This window comes from Brassica napus, chromosome A9, assembly GCF_020379485.1.
Source record: "Brassica napus cultivar Da-Ae chromosome A9, Da-Ae, whole genome shotgun sequence".
Taxonomy (NCBI): domain Eukaryota; kingdom Viridiplantae; phylum Streptophyta; class Magnoliopsida; order Brassicales; family Brassicaceae; genus Brassica; species Brassica napus.
In genome coordinates, this window is record NC_063442.1 from 30,050,049 (window position 1) to 30,071,974 (window position 21,926).

At 37.3% G+C, this 21,926-nt stretch overlaps 3 protein-coding genes across 3 annotated transcripts; 1 reads left to right on the forward strand and 2 right to left on the reverse strand.

Annotated features, from left to right (window-relative positions):
• Positions 1-726: 726 nt before the first annotated feature.
• Positions 727-2,052, reverse strand: LOC106347144 (AP2/ERF and B3 domain-containing transcription repressor TEM1-like). The gene has a single exon (XM_048740616.1). The coding sequence runs from the start codon at positions 1,973-1,975 to the stop codon at positions 857-859; it is 1,119 nt and encodes a 372-aa protein (XP_048596573.1). The 5' UTR covers positions 1,976-2,052; the 3' UTR covers positions 727-856.
• A 5,889-nt stretch (positions 2,053-7,941) lies between these two features.
• Positions 7,942-9,645, forward strand: LOC106350004. The gene has a single exon (XM_013789951.1). The coding sequence runs from the start codon at positions 7,942-7,944 to the stop codon at positions 9,643-9,645; it is 1,704 nt and encodes a 567-aa protein (XP_013645405.1).
• Positions 9,646-17,915: 8,270 nt separating this feature from the next.
• Positions 17,916-21,674, reverse strand: LOC106347143 (receptor-like protein 4). The gene is made up of 9 exons (XM_048740617.1): positions 21,423-21,674; positions 20,290-21,339; positions 20,057-20,207; positions 19,555-19,626; positions 19,317-19,385; positions 19,024-19,092; positions 18,825-18,902; positions 18,459-18,667; positions 17,916-18,355 (listed from the first exon to the last, which is right to left on the reverse strand). The coding sequence occupies exons 1-9, from the start codon at positions 21,559-21,561 to the stop codon at positions 18,246-18,248; spliced, it is 1,947 nt and encodes a 648-aa protein (XP_048596574.1). The 5' UTR covers positions 21,562-21,674; the 3' UTR covers positions 17,916-18,245.
• Between the last annotated feature and the right edge of the window lie 252 nt (positions 21,675-21,926).

Sequence of the window (21,926 nt, forward strand, 5' to 3'; positions counted from 1 at the left end):
AATAAGAAACGTACAGAATCTTTGAACAATCGACGTTGTTCTTCTCCCTTTAAGCATATCTCAACCACATAAAAAAGATTTTCGTATCCCACCCACGTTTTTTAAAATGGGCATGTTGACATTAAACTATTCCATTTGATCTTATAAGATATTTTTCCAATAATGTAATCAACTAGACAAGTAGTACAAAATACATAAATACCAGTTTGGCCAAATGCTCAAACAAATTAAATATGAAAAATCGCAACAAAGGGACTATATAACAAAAATAAAGAAATGAGATTAAGTTAAAACACATACAACTCTCTATGTTTCTAAATAATCTAAAATTTGTAAAAATTTGATTATAAATACATTATTTCTATGTCAAATATTTTTAATAATTGTAGATCAACAGTAATTCAATACACTTAGTTCCTTTTAATTTTTAAAATATTATAATTAGTAATTAATAAAATTATGTATAAAACTTAAACTATATATTTTAAAATAAAATTTATTAAAACATTTATATTTTGGAAAAATGGAGAAAATATCATTTTTTATATTTGATGGAGAAAATGTCATTTTGTTTTATTTGTATATAGCGTAACAGGGTTTTGAGTTTTCTTGATTTCTTTAGTGGACATATTTGTCTTCTTTTCTGATTACTTCAAATAGTATATCCTTTGTAAATATATGGTTGAAAAGAAATCATAATGAGCAAGGGAGAAAAACAAACCCAAATTAGATGTAAGCAAAAACTATTTCCTAGTCATCATTTTTTCTTGTCTTGTCCTAATTTACAACTTGCCAATTTAATAGAAATTTTGAAAAAGGAGAAACAAATTTAAAAATAAGAAAAAAAATGAAACTGTCACAAGGCATTGATCATCATCGTCTGCTTCTTGGAACACCCTAACGCAAACAAATCAACTTCCCGAGATCTCTTCTTGCCACCGCACTCTACTGCGACGTCGTTTGGTTTAGCGTTAGTCGTCGCATTAAAAATGTTGACCCCGAATAGCCTAACCACACTCTGAACCGGTGTAATTTCCTCCTTACCGGACTGAACTTTCCAGTCAATATACAACTGCCGGTCTGGTCCGGTCGACCTCTCGAAGCAAACCACATCGCCGGCTCGGAGATTCTTCTCCTTAACGAACCGGCTCCAGCCCTTGGTCAACACGTAACTTTGACTGCTGTTCCAGTACGAGTAACGGAACCGCCACACCTTCCCCGTCCTGTCTTCCAAATTAATCAAAACACCTTTCGTCGGAGACGGAGTCATCGCCGTCACCACCGTCGCCGTCGTCATCGCCGGTAACGGAAAATGCTTCTCCGCGTGCTGTTTCGGTATCACCAACCGGTTAAGCTTCCCGACGTCGCTAGGCGTAACGGCTTTCTCGAAAAGAACTTCACGCGCTCTCGAAACGCCGTCGTTTCCCTTACTCATTGCCGCCGTCCCTGACCCGCATCGTTTTCCGTTACCGTCAAGGAACTTCCGTTTGCTCTGTTGAAGCTCGTCGGCGTAAGTGTGTTTCCTCAACATATCAACGATCTCGGCCTTAGAATGAGCCTCAAGAAAGGCAGACTCAGCGTCGGTCCCGTCGAGCGCCGGCGACTTGAAGTTCGTGACGGCGTCGCGGCCGCGGAATCTCCGAGCTGCGATGTCGTAGGAAGCCGCGGCTTCTTCCTCCTCGTTGAAAGTGCCGAGCCAGACACGCTGGTGCTTCTCGTAAATCTGAGCTCCCCATCTTCCGTTAGGCTGAGGGACGACGCCTTTGAACTTCGACGACGGGAGCTTACGTGACTCAGTCTCGACGCCGTTCTCTGAGTCCAGCACGACGCTGCTTCCGCCGCTTCCCATTCTGTAGAGACGCATCGTCGCCGGAGGAGGAGGAGGAGGGGAGAGCTTCTTCTTCGCGGAGGGAGTAGAGGTGGAGAGAGACCCTGAAGTGTTGCTAGTACTGTCATCTATACAGCTGTTATCCATCTGTTAGAGAGAGAGAATGAGTTCTTGAGAGAGAGAGAGAAATGGGATGTGTTGCTTTAACTAGAGATGGGGTTGGAGTGTATATATATACAGGGGAAGTGCATGTACGTTGCCTTTGATATTAATTATTTGTTTCTTTGTGTTTGTCAAAATATGATAGGATATTAGAAAGATAAATGTAAAATGTGGGTGATGTATATAAAAGAATAAGATAAAATGATTATAAAAAAAAGGGAAGATGCAGATGAGTAGGGTCGAGTCATGCAAGAATGGCAACATGTTCTAGTTAGAGGAAGTTTCATGGGAAGAGCTGAGGAGAGTCAGTCCAAAAATATGGGTACTAGTGTTATACGGTCTTTTTTACTTTGGTACCTTTTAATTGGTCCTTTTTTTCTTTTGTTGGCATATTAATCCCTTATTCGGTTATTTATATATTGGTATTGAATGATGTGTCTATATCAAATGTATTGTGAACATGGACGTTATATAAAGGAATCTGTTTCTGTAAATTTCACTACGAGACAAAGAATAATACTAGCAATGAGGTTTTTGATGCATTGAGATTTGAGAACCGAAAATAGAACTAAGAAAAACTCTGTTTTACATAGAAAACAATGGTGAATATTAGCATAACTCTTTTTATTTTTTGTTATTCATTTCGTTTTACAGTCCGGTGAAAAAGCACGTTAAACAGAGAGTAGTAATCTTGAAACCAATGACCCGAACGGTCCAAATGGAAATGGAGACCTGTAGAAATATGTGTAAATTATTGCTTAGAGTTGACTAGTTAATAGAAGAAAAAAAGAATGAATAATGGGCAATGTGTAGCAAAGATGGCCAAGTAGGGAGCCAAGTGGGGAGGGGGTTCACATGACATTTGGACCTTCCCTTTTCTTTATTTGTTGCAATTATCTATTTAAGTTGTGCATCCCCCTTTGAAGCTTTTCTTGTAAACTATTATTCCACATTCCATATTTGGTATGTGACGTGTCTCTTTACATATTATGCAATTTGTTTGCTATAGTTAGAGAGTCATGAGCAGTGGTTCCTTCTATGTTTCCTAGAAGTCCTTTGCTACTTTAATTTGGTTTTATCCTCTATGCACTTCTTTGTACGTAGAAACTGTTTAACATCAGTTTCAATATCTTGTGTGTTACAACATCACTCAAATCATATTTCAAATAATTGAAAACATACCATCCACCAGACAGACCAGACATTGGTTTTAGTTATCCATCAAACCCACAACATATTGTCTATTAACTAGAGAACAAATTGGTGAGAATAGTTGATATTCCCACTTGGATGGGAACTGTGCTCTATTGGTTAGAGTTTGGCCTAAACAACCAGATATCTCCTAAACCATTGAACTTTCCTTTGTTTTGCCTTTTGTTTTCTTTGTATATAGTTCTTTTCCCCTCTGCCTTTCTTTAAACTTGTATTCCACCTCATCAGAGATCAAACTACACAGTTGGTTTGAATGCAGAACTAAACATCAACTTTTGTTGTTCTGATGGCCTTCATATAACCAATGAGTTCTAGACTTCTTGTCCTACACAATTATTTGGTCAATTATGTTGATCATAATTAAATATATAGGATAAGAATGGGACAAAGAAGATTGAGAGGATGATTGTATGTGAAGGGGAGATGAATCCATTGTATCACCCCAAAGCTATATTATTGTACGGAGCAGAGTACCTAATTCCCTCCTTTTCTTGGTCCTACATTCCTTCATATGTTTATCCATTTTTGTTCGAAACAAAAATAATTACTTATCCATTTTAAAGAGCTAGGATGTATATTATTTGATCTTACTAATTCCTAAAATAATTTGTTATGTCTTCTGTTGTAGATAATGATCTTAAAGAGTTACTTAAACCGAGCTAGACACTGAACCCATTTGATTAGTGGGTCAGGGACTCATAACTCAATCATGTTTCAACCCCCTCCCACCAACTTTAGTAATAATCCACCTTCATATGCAGCGTTGTGCGGAGGCTATTAGGGACCTAGGGCAAAAATAATTTATTTTATATCAAATATGCGTATTAATTTTTTTAATACGAACCAAAAAATAAATTATTTTCTTATCTTGTATTTTAAAATTATTTTTAAGAAAAAATAATCTTATGAAAATTAATGGCAAAATTTATATTTTGGTTACAACTGAAAATTGTATATACAAACTCAAATTATATGTAGGAAAATGTTTTCGACATTCAAAATAGAAAATATACAATGAAATTAATATTCACAACAACTAAGCAAAAATAGTCATATTATTGAAAAGTATTAAGAGATAATTATAATTTTTATCATATTATCATATATTGATTATATGATTTATGAATATAGAGGCTCCAAAATGTATTAATGTAAGAGGAGATCTGAGACCAATGTCCCAAAATTGATAAGGTGAGCACGTTTCTGTTCATATGTTTACATATAATTCAAATATCGATAATCATTAACTATTCTACTGAAACTTCATTAAACTCAAAAATAAAATAACAATAATTTAATAATAATTACCTTAATCAAATATACCTTGTTTTCCGTCATAATTAATCAAAGGCTATAACAATTTTAGAAGAAAATAAATGGTAAGATAACCTCATGGTTGTCTTGATTAGACGTGCCATGCATGGTTACATTAGTTCAAAATCAGTTTGGTGTAATTCAAGGTGTCGTTAATGAAGAATGGGCCATGCAAAAATGCAAGTGGGATGAAGACAACGAGTGGGATGTTTTCCTAAGGACGAAAAGGTCAGCACTCGGCACCATGCATCCTCTTCATTTCTTCTGTATGGACCAACCCAAACTTCATCCTATTTTTAGCAATATTCCAGTTTCATCTCAGCCGTTCGTTTTGGATTCTTATCTCCCATCGCCCAAATTTGGTAGAGAAATATATACACAACATATATTTATGCCTTCATCTAACATATATAGTATTTTCTGTTGGAGATAATCAGGCTAGCCTAACCAATTAACTCAAATCCAGTGAAATGGCACTTATAAAACCATGGCCTAACTTAGGCCACTTTGCCAAAACTAATTAATTATAGCACTAAATTATGTATGGTTTCTTAGATATTAAAAAAACGTGACACAAAGCGTGCGATATCTTTAATCAACTCACTGAAAAGTGAAAACCTATTTTTTGAAAGACTTCATTGCAAACCAAACTCATCTGATTATATTATTTTTCGGCCAACTAAACTAATTGTATTATGACCTTTATATTTTTAATAACATCTAACTGTGATTTGATTTGGCGGATTTGTAGGGATTTTTGTACAGTCGTCATATTATTATTTGGAATGAAATGATCACTTTTGGAGCATTTATAATTAACTAGATTAATAGAATTATTTGCTTTTTCTTTTACTGTAGTATTCACACAAATTTCTTCTCAACTTTCTAGTTAAACAAGATTTACCCATTTTTTTATCAACTGAAAAGATGATTTGTTTGCGAAGTGTCTGTTTGTCTACGTGATATCAACAAACATCGGAAAGTTTCAACAAATGAATATTTTTTTTGCAGCCCTCATTGCCACATGTCACTCTGTGGTTGGCTAGAAACATTTAGCGTTGCGTGACACACGCGGTTTAACCTGATTTCTTATAAAAAAATTTTGGATAAAATTTAAATGCTTTGCTCTCATTGACTTGGACATATTTCTCTCGATATTTATCTTCACCCAATAATTCAAACATATTTATTATATAATAAATTTTGTTTTTAAAATATCAAAATTTAAGATATTTTTTAATCTATAAATAGAGATTACTTTCATTTTATTTGGATACATAAAAAAATCGTCATTTTTCATTATAATCAATTATTTTAGTGTTTTAAACTTTTTTTTGGTTAAATGGATCCTAATAATAATTCTTTTAACACTCAAAACTCTTCTAATTTTCCGTTCAACTTCCAAAATCCAAACAATTATCAATTTATAAACTAAACTTCCAACCAATCCAAAACTTAAGTAAAATTTATTTTATTTTAGTTTCAAATTAATTATTAATATATAATTGTTTTGTTTTAAGAAAAATATGAATTAAAGTTGTGGAGTAGGATGTTGAAATTTTTAAAACAAAGCCGTTGTAAAAGTATAGGATTAAGTGAATATTGAATAAATGAGATGAAATGAAGAAAATAAAAATGTTGAAAATAGAAAAGATTTTGAAACTATTGTACATGGTGTAACAAAATACGCTAGATTTAGTAGGCGGAAACTATTTCTAATTAATGCAAACAAGTATATTCGGGTGTATCACACGCCTAGTAAGCCAGATAGGACAACAAGACCCTTTAAAATTACGACTCAGTTATGCTACAAGTTAGTATATTTTGCTGTTTGCCAGCAATTAAATTATTTGAAATGTTAAGTATTAATACTGATATTGTGGAATAGTGGTAAATATTTAACAAAAATTACACATGCGAAATTTTAAAAAGGGATACTGCCTTTGTTGACCAGTGAAGGAAACATTATCAAAGAGAATCGTAACCATTGGCTACGTGACGTGGGTTTCACGTGGACTCCTGATCCGACCTGAATGCCACATTACTTAAACCCATTGGCTTTTGTTTTTAAGTTAGTCTTTATCTTAGACCATCTGCAATGTATTTTTCTATTTTTATTTCTAAAATAGAGGAACTCTAAAATAGATGTGGGTTTTACTCCAATATATTTCTCTAAAATAGAGATCTCTACATATAGAGCAAAATATAGAGGAATGCTATTTTTTCTTCTATAAATAGAGGAGAAAATAACAATCTCTATTTTAGAGGCAAAAATAGAGATGGATTGGAGTGATTTTGCCTCTAAATACTATTATAGAGGTAGAAGTAGAGGTGGGTTGGAGATGCTCTAAACCAACTCGCCATTGGTCTACGACTTTAAGTAAGTTTTATTTTGTTTTTTTGAGTGGAAGTATATAGTTTTCTATAGCTATTTGCCAAGTATAAAAATCATATGTCACACGAATTAACATCATATCACTAAAAATAACAAATTGAAAGGAAACCTTGATATATTTATATTTCCACTATATTTATACCCTTTTTTTTTTGTCAAACTCACTATATTTATACTTAAGACGCTAGAAGTTTAAACATAATACACATAAACATAGTTGACAAAAAAAAATACACATAAACATAAATATATAATATAATAATATCCGCCGTTATAAATTTGAGCAAACATATTTTGGTGGAATTAATGTGGCAACCTTCTGCCGACAGACATGGTACGCACAAACTAACATTTATAAAAGTCAAATAAATCTTTATTTTAAAACCAATTGGTTTAATATTATGTTTGAAAGCAACAAAATAGCCAGTTTTCATATTTTATAAACCACTATGTATGGAGTCTATCTGTGTACGTATTTTTTTCTTATCAATAATTTTTTCCAGAGTTTTTTTGGTGCTCTGGTTTGTAAAGATAAGATTGCTTTTATATTTTCCTGCAAGTTGCTACTCCTAGTTGCTCACCTTAACCCTGCATATATGTATGTATATTCACACATTTACATATAATTTATATACATGTAGATGTCTAGTATATTAGATGATATATATGCTGGTTAAGTATTATACCGATTGGTTAGCTCTGGTTTAGCTTCCTTTTACTAAACCAAGGCACTATATATATCAGACTATTGTAACAAACTTTTAGCTTAGAAAGCTTTAATTGAAAACATTCAATATGGTATCAGAGCCATCTACGGCTTCTTCTTCGTCGATTTGCGATTTCTCGAGCTGATTCTCTTCGACTTTCATGGCGGTGAGCTTCTCGGAGTTACAGCAACTCTCTCTCTTCGCCGCTCTCATTGCTTTTTTGGTGATTCATCTCGTTTCCGTCTTATCGCGAATCTTGCTTTCGATCTTCCGCTTCTTGAGCTTGTGATTTCATCTGATTCGGCTTCGTTTCTTCTTCAATCATGAGTTCTGCTGCTGTGAATCCTCAGTTCTTGGACCATTACGAAAATCCATACTATCTTCACAGTTCTGATCATGCTGGACTGGTTCTCGTTTCCGATCGTCTTTCTTCCGGTGCGGAGTTTCATTCTTGGAAGCGCTCGATACGTATGGCCTTGAATGTTCGTAATAAGCTTGGTTTCATCGATGGTACGATTCCTAAACCTCTTGAAAGCCATCGTGATGCTGGATCTTGGTCTCGTTGCAATGATATGGTAACAACTTGGATTATGAATTCTGTTTCAAAGAAGATAGCTCAGAGTACTGCTGAATCGATTTGGAAGAATTTGTTGGTACGATTCAAGCAGGATGACGCTCCACGAGTGTATGAGATTGAGCAACGATTAGGGTCTATCCAGCAAGGTTCTATGGATGTAACAACGTACTATACAGAGCTTGTCACTCTATGGGAAGAGTACAAGAACTTCATAGACCTTCCTGTTTGTACATGTGGCAGATGTGAGTGTAATGCTGCTTCTTTGTGGGAGAAACTGCAGGAACGTAGTCGGGTGATGAAGTTTTTGATGGGGCTTAATGAGTCTTATGATGCTAGTCGTCGTCAGATCTTGATGATGAAACCCATTCCGTCTCTTGAAGATGTTTTTAATATGATCACTCAAGATGAGAGACAGAAGAGTATCAAACCTGCTGTGAAGAGTGATGCCGTGATATTTCAAACAATGGGTTCTCCCTCTGAGTCTGTACCTACTGATGCTCATGTTCTTGCTGCTGCTCAACATGGTTATCGCCCCAAGCAGCGCCCTTTATGCACTTATTGTGGTCAATATGGTCATATTCTACAGAAGTGTTTCAAGATACATGGCTATCCTCCGGGGCATCGCTTTCATGGTCAAACTCCAAGAGGATCTTCTTCACAGTCAATGGCTGCACGAGGACAGCAAAATAAGAGTGGTTACCCTCGTTCTCACCATCAGCACCAACCTCTGCAGTATCCTCCATCTAACACGGTTACTAATGTCACTAATGTTCCTATGATGGGTTCTTCCATTCCATCATCTTCAAGCTTGGATGTTAATCGTATGAGTCAAGATCAAGTACAGTACATTCTTCACCAACTTCAAGCTTCTGTTCGTCCTCCTGAGTCTTCAGTTCAGAATCAGCATGCTACTATCACGGAACATGGTCACATGGCTGCTCAATCCTCTTCTGGTATCATTCTTTCTTTATCCTCAAACCTTCGTTTTGAAAACAATATACTTACCTTCAACCATCAATGTCTTTCATCCCTTTATAATGCCCTGCCTAGTGGTTCTTGGATAATTGACAGTGGGGCCACGACGCATGTCTGTTCTGATCTTGCGCGTTTCAGTGATCTTTCTACTGTCACTGGTGTCACCGTGTCTCTCCCGAATGGTCACAAAGAGCCTATTAGTCATATAGGCAGCATCATAGTTTCACCAATTATTACACTGCATAATGTGCTTTATGTGCCATCTTTTCGTTTTAATCTCATCAGTGTGCGTTGCTTACTTGTTGATAATAATTCCTCAGCTCACTTTTATGTTGATCATTGTTTGATTCAGAAATCTACTCAGGGATTGATGATTGGTAGAGGGTCTATTTTCAACAATCTTTACGTCTTAGATACAAATGTTTCTGCGTCTCCTACTATCTGTGCCTCTTTGTTGGATGATGGTCAACTTTGACATCAACGTCTTGGGCATGCTTCACTGGCCAAATTGCTTCATGTTCCGGGTATAAAAGCATTGCATAAAACTTCTCTGTCTGCTGTAGAAAACTATCCTGTGTGTCCTTTAGCTAAGCAACGACGCTTACCATTTGTTTCCCATAATCACATTTCTTCATTTCCTTTTGATTTGGTACACATGGATGTATGGGGTCCTTTCTCAGTAGAGTCTACAGAGGGTTATAGATATTTTTTAACTTTGGTCGATGACTGTACTCGTGTAACATGGATCTACTTTCTAAAGAATAAAAGTGATGTTTCAAAAGTTTTTCCTGCTTTCATTCAACATGTTCATTTGCAATATAAGGCCAATATTAAATTCATTAGAACTGATAATGCACCTGAACTCGCATTTACTGATCTTGTTTGCAAACATGGTATGATCCATCAATTCTCGTGTGCTTATACTCCTCAACAGAACTCTGTTGTTGAGCGTAAGCATCAGCATATCCTGAATGTAGCTAGAGCATTGTTGTTTCAATCTAAACTTCCGTTGATCTATTGGACAGATTGTGTTTCTACAGCCGTGTTTCTTATAAATAGAACACCTTCTCTTCTTCTTGATAAGAAAACACCATATGAGAAACTGATGACTAAACAACCTGACTATTCTTTTCTACGTTCTTTTGGCTGCCTCTGTTATGTGTCAACCTTAGATAAGGATCGTCATAAGTTCACACCTAGAGCTGATTCTTGCGTTTTTCTTGGTTATTCATCTGGCTACAAAGGTTATAAGGTTTTGAATATAGATACCCATCAAGTTTTTGTCTCTCGAAATGTTGTTTTTAAAGAACATATTTTTCCGTTTCATACGCTTAATGATTCAATTCCATCTGATGACATGTTCTCAAAAACAATTTTACCAATGTCTACTCCTGTTGCATTGGATTCAATTCTTCGAGTTCATCCTGTTACTTTACCATCATCATCTGCATCTGCATCATCTACTGCATTGCCTCATGTGACTACTTCTCGAGAGACAGGGCCATCTGTGACAGGACAGAGTCAACTTCTACGCACAAGACCACAACGGACTGCTCGAACTCCAGGTTATCTTTCTGAGTACCATTGTTCTTTCATTCATCATACTCCTCTTCCTTCTTCATCTTCTCTATATCCTCTTGCCTCGGTTGATACTTGTTCTTCCTTGAAACCCATTTATCAACAATTTCTCCTTTCATATTCTATTGACCCTGAACCTACAACTTTCAAGCAAGCCATGTTGTCACCAGGGTTTCGAAAAGCTACTGATGATGAACTGCAGGCTATGGAAGACAATAGAACTTGGGATGTTGTGTCTCTTCCTCCAGGGAAGAATGTTGTGAGATGCAAGTGGGTTTTCACAACAAAATACCGAGCTGATGGAACTGTGGAAAGAAAGAAGTCACGCTTAGTGGCAAAAGGATACACACAACAAGAGGGTGTTGATTACACTGACACTTTCTCACCTGTTGCCAAACTTGCTTCAGTCAAACTTCTCTTAGGTCTTGCTGCTGTTAAAGGCTTGAAGCTCTCTCAAATGGATGTCTCGAATGCCTTTCTTCACAGTGATCTAGATGAAGAGATTTATATGAGCTTACCTCAAGGATACACTCCTCCTCCTGGTACAATCTTGCCACCTAATCCGGTTTGTCGATTGAACAAATCCATTTACGGTCTTAAACAGGCTTCCCGGCAATGGTACCACTGTCTTACTGATGTGCTATTTGCTGTTGGTTATGTTCAATCTCCATCTGACAACACTCTGTTTGTTCGTCGATCTGGTGGTTCTTTCACTGCAATTCTCATATATGTTGATGATATAATGATTGCTAGTGATGATGATTCTGCAGTGAAGATTCTTAAAGACATACTTCATCAACATTTCAAGATCAAAGATTTGGGGAATTTGCGCTTCTTCTTGGGTCTTGAGATTGCTCGTTCTGCTGCTGGCATCTCTGTATCACAGCGCAAGCATGCTTTGAATCTTCTCTCTGATGCTGGCTTGTTAGCTTGCAAACCGTCTTCGGTTCCGATGGATCCTGTCGTCAAACTCAGTATCAAATCAGGCACTCTCTTGGATGATCCTACTCCATATCGTGCTTTGATAGGCCGTTTGTTATATCTGACGATTACAAGGCCTGACATCACCTATTATGTTCATAGTTTGAGCCAGTTCATGTCAGCTCCTACAGATGTTCATCTTCAGGCAGCTCACAGGATCCTTCGCTATATCAAAAACAATCCTGGTCAAGGTCTTTTCTACTCTGCCTCATCTGAACTATGTCTTAATGCTTTTGCTGATTCTGACTGGGGAGCTTGTCCGGATAGTCGTCGTTCAATCACTGGTTATTGCATATATCTTGGGAGCTCCTTGATCACCTGGAAGTCTAAGAAACAGGATGTCGTCAGTAGAAGCAGCACAGAAGCAGAGTACCGAAGCATGGCTCATGCGACTTGTGAGCTGTTATGGTTTCAGCAGCTTCTCACGTTTCTTGATGTCACAGTCACAACGAAGGCGAAGCTCTTCTGTGACAGCAAATCTGCGATCTACATTGCTACAAATCCGGTGTTCCACGAACGTACAAAGCATGTAGAGATTGACTGCCATACTGTACGTGATCAAGTCAAGAATGGTTTCCTTCGGTTGATGCACGTTTCAAGCTCAAATCAACATGCTGACATCCTCACGAAACCGCTTCAACCTGGTCCTTTCACATCTATCCTCACTCGTATGTCCACTTCAAGCCTCTTCACTCCATCTTCAGACTCCATACCTTCCACTTCATCGGCTTGAGGGGGGCGTATTAGATGATATATATGCTGGTTAAGTATTATACCGATTGGTTAGCTCTGGTTTAGCTTCCTTTTACTAAACCAAGGCACTATATATATCAGACTATTGTAACAAACTTTTAGTTAAGAAAACTTTAATTGAAAACATTCAATATAGTATATACATGTGTTATGTGTATATGTACATAAGTCCTTTCAAATATTATGACATTTACGCTCTCAAAGCAGCCCAGAAAAGAGTATCACATGATATCGCTGGTCTTGATGACATTCCAAGCTGAGTATTTTCGAATACGTAATGTTTGTTTTTTGTACATGTAGATCGATTTTTTCTATGTCGATTACGTAATCTTTTTGTGTACGTAACTCGTATATGAACCACAATTAAGTTAATAAACTAATGAGTCCATTGCTAAATGATGTATTATATAAATAATCATGAGTGGCATATAGTTAAAATGTTAAACGAGACGGTCCATCAAGAATTAGATAGCATAATTATAAGTGCTCTAATTATAAAATGTTTAACCCAAAAGACCCGGAGACGATTAGCTTACGTGCATCGAGGTCAACGAAGTCAATATAATTTTTTTTTTTTTTGTAAAAAGGCTTTCAATTAAAAAACAAAGTACAAGATGTGATTTGTTAAGTCACATAGTTTGAAAAAGTTTAGTACATAAAGTAAGCATTGAAAGAGCTATAGAAACCCAATGAGTTAGAACAACTCTTTAGTTTAACCAAACTTAAAAGGTTTCTTGTGCGCTTGATTAGGAACCTCGACCCTTACGACCTCGGTTTCCTCGTCCACGAACGGTATGCCATTCCATCTCTTGGTACCTTTGTGTACGCTTGAGCAGCCTACCCCCTCTTGACACACTTCCATATTCATCCATTTGCTCATTAATATGGAAATCACTTTCCATATTACCATGCTCTTGGATAAACTTGGTTGAGTGAGGGGTCATGATTGTTGGATCATTTCCTGAGGGTGTAGCACCCTCATTACTGATAATAGCAGATGGAACATTGTCCATAACTTGGGCTGGAGTAGTGTGAGCAGATGGTGAACCTGCTAGTGTAGAGGCTGAAGTTGACTTGGCACTAGGAAACAAGTGTTCGAAAGCAATGGAGCTATCCTGAGGAGAAGTAGCTCCCTGAGGTTCTGAGGAAGTTTCTGAACCTCCGGATTGGGAAGGAGAATGATGAGGCTGAAGCACTGTTGAAAATTTAGCTACTGTTTGAATTGGCAGTATATCTGTGCTCACCTTAGGCATGTTGCTCGCTGGTGTCTCTTTACTTGATGCAGTGTTTACCAACAAAGGATTGATATCAACCACAGGAATCTCCACCTCTTCCTGATCTTGTTTACTTTCATTATTGAGAACCAACTTGTCTTCTTTAAGTAAGCACCTTTTTGCTTTGTGACCTAAGCTCCCACATCTTTCACAAGTTGATGGAATCCAAGAGTAAACCACATCAACCAAAAATATGTTACCAAGCTTATCATCCAATGCAATTTTTTTGGGAAAATTCTTGTCAAGCTCAATTTCCACTAAAATCTTAGCCTCTCCTATGTTGAACGGATCCAGCCTTGGCTTATGAGTAAGCATAGGCTCACCAAGACCGGAAGCAATGTGAGAAATCCCAAGTCTGGAATAACAACTTGTTGGGATATTTTTTAAAGTCACCCAAGCTGGGACAGTAGAGATTTCAGGGATTCTTAATGAACCTACTGGATTCCAAGGGGCCACAAACATTAAGCAATCATCTACATGCCAAACACTTCGTTGAATAACCCAATTCCTTGTCTCTTGGTGGGGAACATGGAAAAGATAGGATGATTCTCCTAATTTCCGACTAACAATTTTGCAACTTCTACCCCACAGACGGTTAACAACAGCATGCGTTAGACCACCAGAAGGAATAGAACAGCGATGAAATTGCCCGATTACATATTCTCCTACGTTCTCAGGACCAAGTTCAAGTACCTTAGTTGGAATGATGATCTCAGGGGTGCCATCAAGTCTGAAAGTTGGTCTCGAAGCACGAAACAAGTTTCTGGAAGCCGGGTTCATCCTTGCGGCCCATGGAAAGCGAAGCGAGCCATCTTCTTTTAGCTCTGGAGGCGGCAACTTTGAAATAGGGAGATTCGGCAATGAGGGAGGAGCTCCTTTCAGCAAAGATTTCTTCTGCTTAAGGTTGGTACCTTCCTCCAGCGAAGGCCAAAAATTTTCAATCTGGCTCTGTACCAACTGAAAATCATAGCTGCGAGGCGTAGATGGCTCAGGTGGTGTAGACGGAGGAGGGAACTTTAAAACAAGAGGCTTTGACCACGCTCCCATAGAAGGTACAAATGGTGCTAGTTCCTGTTCCACGGTCTCTTGAATTTGTTGATGAACATCTGGTAGGCTTTCCAATGGTAGCGTTGCAGGAGGAGTATCTGGTAGGGTTGGAGGAGCTTCGTGAGGAAGATTCGCGGTTGGAAGGCCGGGTGTTGCAGTCGGAACGCCAGAGAATACGTCGTCACAGCAAGGTGGCGGAGGAGCCATGGTCGACGAAGGAGCAGCAGAACCGTCGCTGTCATGACACTGTGGCGACAAAACTTTCTTTCGAAATGGAGGAATCTCAGGTAAATCCATGCCAGAAAAAGGAGATGAGAGAGATTACTTGCGAAGATGGTTCACCTTTACCGGAAGCAGCAGGCGACGTCTCCGCCGTCACGGATTCGTCGATTGTAGAGGAGTCGCTTAGTTAGGTTTCGAGAGCAAAGAATTAGGGGCGCGTGTAATTCACGTTTTATGGAGCGAAGTCAATATAATTGCCAAATATATCTGTACAGCTATACAAGTATACAACTATAACAAACGTTCGTTAACTTATAACTATACTCATCTTATACATTTTTGCCTTCAAAGTAAACAATCAGCATTCTGTTGACTTGAAAAAACGTTGTCAGCTATATAACTTAATATCTTTATTAGTTGAGAAATACTATATGTTAATCTTTTTTTTTTGGGCAAACTATATGTTAATCTTAGTTACGTAATCTTGTCTTCTGAAATAAACAAGATTAGATGTATCGTGTGGACAAAGATAAACCAGCGGTACCACCTAGGCTTAGTTATATTTATATTCCATTTGAAAATCAACACGAGAATATAATTTATGTAACTTAACGTATAAAGTTGAAATCACGTGAACGATTTCAAATCGAACTATCGAAGACCATATCAAGTTGGTTGTAGTAATTAATAGATGCATTCTCATATTCTTTTGTCATTATATTTATGAGAAGAAAATTTAATATATTTTTTGATAAATGATATGAGAAAATTCAGTATATTGTTATTTTATATAGAAGTTTGAGTTTTTCAAAGAATGTGGACGAATTTTTTTTTTTTTTTACAACAAATACTTATATTAAAATTAAATGTTCAAAGGACTGAGAGATATTCAAATTGAATACACAAAATATCTGATAGCTCCTCAATAACGAACATTTGGCACTGCCATATATCAAATAGATTGATTATAGAATTAGTTCATGGAGTGTGAAGTATATATTCAACGTTCTTGTTATGATTTCGGATGAACTTTTTTGTGTCAAATAGATTGATTTTTTGATAAAAATGTCAAATATATTGATAATAGGATTAGTTCATGGAGTGTGAAGTGTATATTCAACGTTCTTGTTGTGATTTAGGATAAACTTTGAGACGCTAAACATGATAATAACAAACCAATTGAGACAATTTCTTTCTTCTAGGGTTTCTCTTTATACGTTTAAGAACCCGATTCAATTTTGAATACGAAATATGTAATAAGCTTAGAAATTTATATATGAAGATCGAATGTTAATGATTCATGGGAAGAAGATTATGTATGTTGTTATTTTTTTTGTCTGATTAATTATGCTATTACAAATTATGAGAAATATTACATAGACGATATTACAACTGACAATTCTACATGTCTTATGAAGATTCACGTCTGACTGCATCACCTTGTGTAGTCCTATGAGATCCATTTCTGACAGTACTCCTTGCACCATGCTGAAAATCTTTTATAAATATTTTTTTTTAATTTTTTGCATAATTTGTTTTCTCCGGGAATTGAAACCCAGACCTCTTCATATAGAAATTGCGTCGTCTGGGATTTGAATCTCATAACTTGTTCTATCGGTGTATCAGTAACCATTTAAATGAAGTGGGTTTATAGTAGTTTGGTCTCTCAATATAGTAATTAATTATGACTGAAAAAATCCAAAATTTATTAATATATATAGAATAAAGCCTCTAATATAGTCGTGGACGGTTTTATATGATCTGAATTTACATATAAGCTGAAATAGAAATAAATGGGCATACATAGAGAAACAAGATTATTAAGGATAGCGACTGGAAGCTTATAGTGTCCAAATCAACATTATACATGTAAATACACTACACGGCAACCCGCGCCCTTAACACGAGACCTGCATGGAATAAGGCTCCAGTGTCAACTATTCAACATTTTTCAATTGGACACCGTCAGATATTCCAATTTCAAGTGGGAAAACTAAATTTTAATAGAACAGAATAAATTTGATAGAAGAAGAAGTGTGAATGGTACTTCACAGAGAGAAATGTTTTGCTAGCTTACAAGTTACAAGTCAAAGCTTAAAAGAAAAAAAGAAAAAAGAAACTTTACAATCCAGTCGAGAGAAATTATGAAATGAAATCATGAATTACACGTTACACTAAACAAGCATTAACATGTATCGAGGAGTAGATGATACCGACTAAGTATGCAAAGTCTCGGGGTCGTACTATCGTAGTTAAGTACTTAAGTTTGTACAAAAGTCAGAATGTTTAACTAAAAACAGGTAAGTAAACAACTAAAAAATATGTAAGAGAATTAAAAATGAATATACAAAGGTTGTCACTTATCATCACCTCACGGGGTCAGTTGACAAACTTTGCTGCTCATTCACTCTCTTTTTCGAGAAAAAGTCTTTTCGCTAATTTTTAAAAATTTGGTTCGCGGCTCATCTTTGTGTAGGGAATATCATTTCCTTTTATTTACAAGTATTTAAGTAGACATTTGCTCATTGCTTGTGTAAGGCTTTTTAGTGGTTAAAAACTTCAATTTGAGAGACTGATAGCTTAAGCCAAAATGGCGTGGTTAGTCTCATATTACTTCTGGATTTTTATTATAGTTTTGTTAAAGAAGGTTCTTCAAGTGTTTCCTAGACTTCATAAAGTAGTTTTCTTTAAGTTTCAGTGAAATGCTTAACATCTAAAGTCTCGTACAGTGAATCTCAGAGCGTAACTGTCTCTTGGCCCAATATATATCCACAGTGAATCTCAGAGCGTAACTGTCTCTAAGGAGAAACATCTATCATGAGGCCTTAAGCATTTCAAAAATCTCTTTAGAACTAGGGAAGTGTCATCTTTATGTGTTTACTAGTTTAAATGTATTTTTGCATATCCGTTAATCTCAATAAGAAAAAACAGGAACAAACAAATGTGGAGTATGATACATACAAAACAAAAACAGTGAAGGGAGTAAGTAAGAATGTTTTCTGTCAATTAATAATAATTTATCATACATATCATATCTAAGAAAACCCCCAAAATGAAATTACAGTGAAGCAAGATCTATCTTACTCTTGATGCAATGCCATTCTTCAATGTTTACTTGTGGTCTTCTTGAGGAGTAATGCTTTGTATACTAATTACACAGAAAATCCTCAAATCTCATCTCCTTGCTCTCTGTCCAAAGTCAAAACTCTCTCTTTCTCTGCTATTGCGAGTTTAAGGGAAGTGTAGGCATTCCTTTAGCATGTTGGCTCTCCATTTCCAGTAGCATCAACGACTTCTGCCTCTGGTATCTGTTTCTCTTTGCTGCAAGTGCTGCGCAACACATACAAAGAGATCAAGATCAAGATCAAGATCAAGATTCAAGAATGTCTTTAATGTTGTTCAAATTATAAAAGACTTTTTTTTTTTCACTCACATGTTAGATCGGTAGGAGGTGCAAAGTCGTAATCATGTCTTCCTCTCCAGATACAGCACAAGTAAATGACCAAGAGCACTAGAACCAATACCACCACACAAGACACGGCTATGGCTATTTTACCTCCTTTGGATAAGTGGCCATTCTCCCATAACAGTGGACACGAGGGAAGAGAGGGAACACCGCATAATCCTTTGTTTCCAGAGAGACTGCAAGAAGTTTGAGCTTTTTATTTTAGTTCAATCATGATTGTGAGCTAATGGATTAAAGAAGAAACAATTGATAATGAAAAGAAAAGATAAAAGTTGCCATAAATAGAACAAAAGGAGACTAATATTTATGTGGAGACTTTCAAAATTAGCTTACTCGATAATTCCACCATGAACACCAACTGAATAAACCTCCTCAGGTACCTTTCCTTGCAACTCGTTGCCATTCAAAAGCCTAAACAACAGATCATACGATAAGATCAGTTAGAGTTTGTGTTAAAGCCAATATGTTTGGTTGTCACTAAAATCTTGTTAGAGCAATCTAGTCCTCTTAACGTCAATAAACAGCTTCTTACACGAGTTTTAAGCTTGAAGTGGACAAGCTTTCAGGTATTGGTCCTGTGAGCTGATTGTTTGACAAGTCACTGCGAACCACATATGCAAACAAATGAGCACGAATATACAGAGCCAAAACTGTGTCAAGGGAATTCTCACACTACAATATCACTGTTTTGTTGTCATCTTATAAACGCATATCATTTATCAGAAATTGCCTACAATTTGAGGCAGTAGCAAAAAATTGAAGGGGTCTCCCATCAATGATAAAATGTGGCAAATTAATCATATGAACTGAGGTGTGTTAACTTACAGACTCGCAAGGGATTTATGACCAAGACCTAAAGGTAGTTGACCAGTTAAGGAATTTGAACTCAAGTTCCTGCAATCATAACAAAAAAAAAGGAAGAATATTCAAAAATATGAGATAATAGAGTGAATTTCATATCTCTACCACTATGCATACACAGCATGGATCCAAATGCATTATAATGATTTTAATGAGCTATGAACTCTGAGATAGATAAACCAAGCTAATAGCTGATACTTACAGGCTATTCAAATTCGTCAGGTGGCTAATCTGTTCACTGATGAATCCTTTTAAGCCTTGGCTTCCCAGGTCTCTGAAACATGTCAGGAAAACAAACTGTTAATTGTGGAAGTGTCTTTAAATCTCTATGCACCAGTAAAAGACCAACATCGTTAAACCGGACGGAGGAAGGATGCCTTTTTAAGATTAGGAAAAGTATGTTTAGTGGGATAATGATGTTTTCTTATAGGGAAAAGAAAATCGGGTTTTGAAGCTAGTACAAATACGGATCTAAGAGATTGGAAATTTATTCATTCACATAATTGATATTCAAATTCTAAACGGATATTTGCCTCAATTCATTTTGCTCTCTTCAATATATCTGCTTTATTCTAAGTTAATTTGAGTTTGTTCATAACATAAATGATATATAAGATATCAAGAATATCAGGTGATTTCTTTGCTCTATCCCAGTTAATCAAAGACAATCTAATTTTCACACATAATGTGACAATGACACTCACATTTGGAATATAACAAGAGCAGATCCTTGTGGGTTAGGCCGGCATTGGACTCCTTCCCAAGCGTCCCAGCTAGTAGGAGCACAAGGATCACCATTCCAACCCATCCTATCAGGAACACGCAGTGAATCCTTCAAGGCTTTCATAGCAGCCACTGCAAAGACAAACACAACATTTTAGCTTAACTCTGCAATAGTCGGCACTGAATGTTCCAAGTCCAATCAAGAAGTCTTTACTTTGTTCAGGCACCGTAGCCATATCAGCAGGAACAATGGCGTAAGTCTCTAGCCCGCTGATGATCGGTGCTCCAGTAATAGGCGAGAGCTTGACCGTCAAAGTAGTACTACTCAAATTCTTGACGGTATAGTTCAAACTGTAAGCCGCAAAACCTCCAACCTCGTTGAACACGTCAACTCTCCTCACTTTATCCTCATTCACCACAAGATCAAACACTCTCTGACCAGCTTTCTTCACGGTCGAGTCAATCTCCGAGAAATGGAACCACATCAAGTAATCAAGCTTCGCGTCAACCTCCAGCTCATAAACAAGCGGTCCACCTCCGGACACCGTCACCGCCGTCTGATAAAGCTTAACCGGGAAAAAATTGGGAGCCTGATCCACTCCCTTGATCTTCTCCACCGTGGACAACGACCTCGCCAAGGACTTAGCCTCCTCGGAGCTAAACTCCTCGTCAGACTGCCACGACCGACCGAAACTATCGGTGTCGTTGGTGAAACCAGGCCCCCACTGGTCCGAACCGCAAGTGAGTCTCCCGTAGTTAACCAACAAAACATCCCGACCAGTCCCGTCGGCGTCGTAGGAAGACGGATCCACCTGCAAGACCTCGAGGGAGCCTACTATAGGAGGATCGGTGGCGATGCTGTAGAAGCACAAATCAAGCTCGCCGTCTCCGATGAAGGCGAACAGATCGGAGTAAGAGCCGCCTTGGAGGAGGTTCTCAGGCCAAGGGGATCTCCAGGAGAAGACGAGGGTGCCTTCCACGGAGACGTCGAAGGAGGGGGAGTGTGATTTGCCGTCGTAGTTGTCGTAGACCGTGAAGGTTCTGATGTAGTAACGGCCGGCGGGGAGGGGGAGGACGTAGCAGTTTTTCTTGCCGAAGGAGAGAGGGAAGTAGCGGACGGTTTTCTCGGCGACGTGGTGGAAACGGAGAGGCTCGGAGACGACGGCGGTGGATCCGCCGGAGTAGAATTGGTCGGGGAGCCATGTGCGGTTGAAGGCGTCGGTGGAAGGTTCGGGGCTTCCACAGTCGATGAAGAAAGAAGTATCTGCAAAAGATAAAAAGAGAGGGAATGAGTTCAGTTCATCGTTATCAGATCTAATATGGAAAGATAGAGAGAGAGAAGCGTACTGAACGGAGAGGAGAGAGAGAGGGGAAGGATCAGGAGAAGGGAGGAGAGAGAGAGGAAGAAGGAGGGAGACAAGGGCATTGTTGGAATTCGGATTTGTGAGAGAGAGTAGTGGAGAGAGTAAAGGGGGGGAAGAAGCATGTATGGCACTGTAAGAGACAGCTTAGCTTGTTACATACAAACATAAACAAAGAGATGAAAGGCGAGATTAGCGGGTGGACTGAGTTGAGTTCGGTCATTTAAAGACATTTACAACACTTCTTGCTGACTTTATTATTTTCACTTTTCCCCCTATATTTAGGCGTCGCTTTTTAATTATTTTCTTTTTTTAATATTCGGTTTTAGACTAGCTTTATTTGAATAAACCTGATTACGGACTAGTTTAACTTTTCTCATTGTAATAGTGCAACTGAATATTACTTCCTTTATTTTATAAAGAATGTCATTTTTATATTTTTTTTCTTTATTACACAAAAAAATTTTACTTAAATTTTATACTTAATTTA

Coding starts and splice junctions, on each gene's coding strand:
- LOC106347144 (XM_048740616.1), bottom strand. CDS start 1,975: ATGGATAACAGCTGTATAGATGACAGTACTAGCAACACTTCAGGGTCT.
- LOC106350004 (XM_013789951.1), top strand. CDS start 7,942: ATGAGTTCTGCTGCTGTGAATCCTCAGTTCTTGGACCATTACGAAAAT.
- LOC106347143 (XM_048740617.1), bottom strand. CDS start 21,561: ATGCTTCTTCCCCCCCTTTACTCTCTCCACTACTCTCTCTCACAAATC. Junction 19,627..20,056: donor GCTCTTGTTATATTCCAAAT/GTGAGTGTCATT, acceptor GACATGTTTCAG/AGACCTGGGAAGCCAAGGCT. Junction 18,668..18,824: donor GTTCATGGTGGAATTATCGA/GTAAGCTAATTT, acceptor AACTTCTTGCAG/TCTCTCTGGAAACAAAGGAT.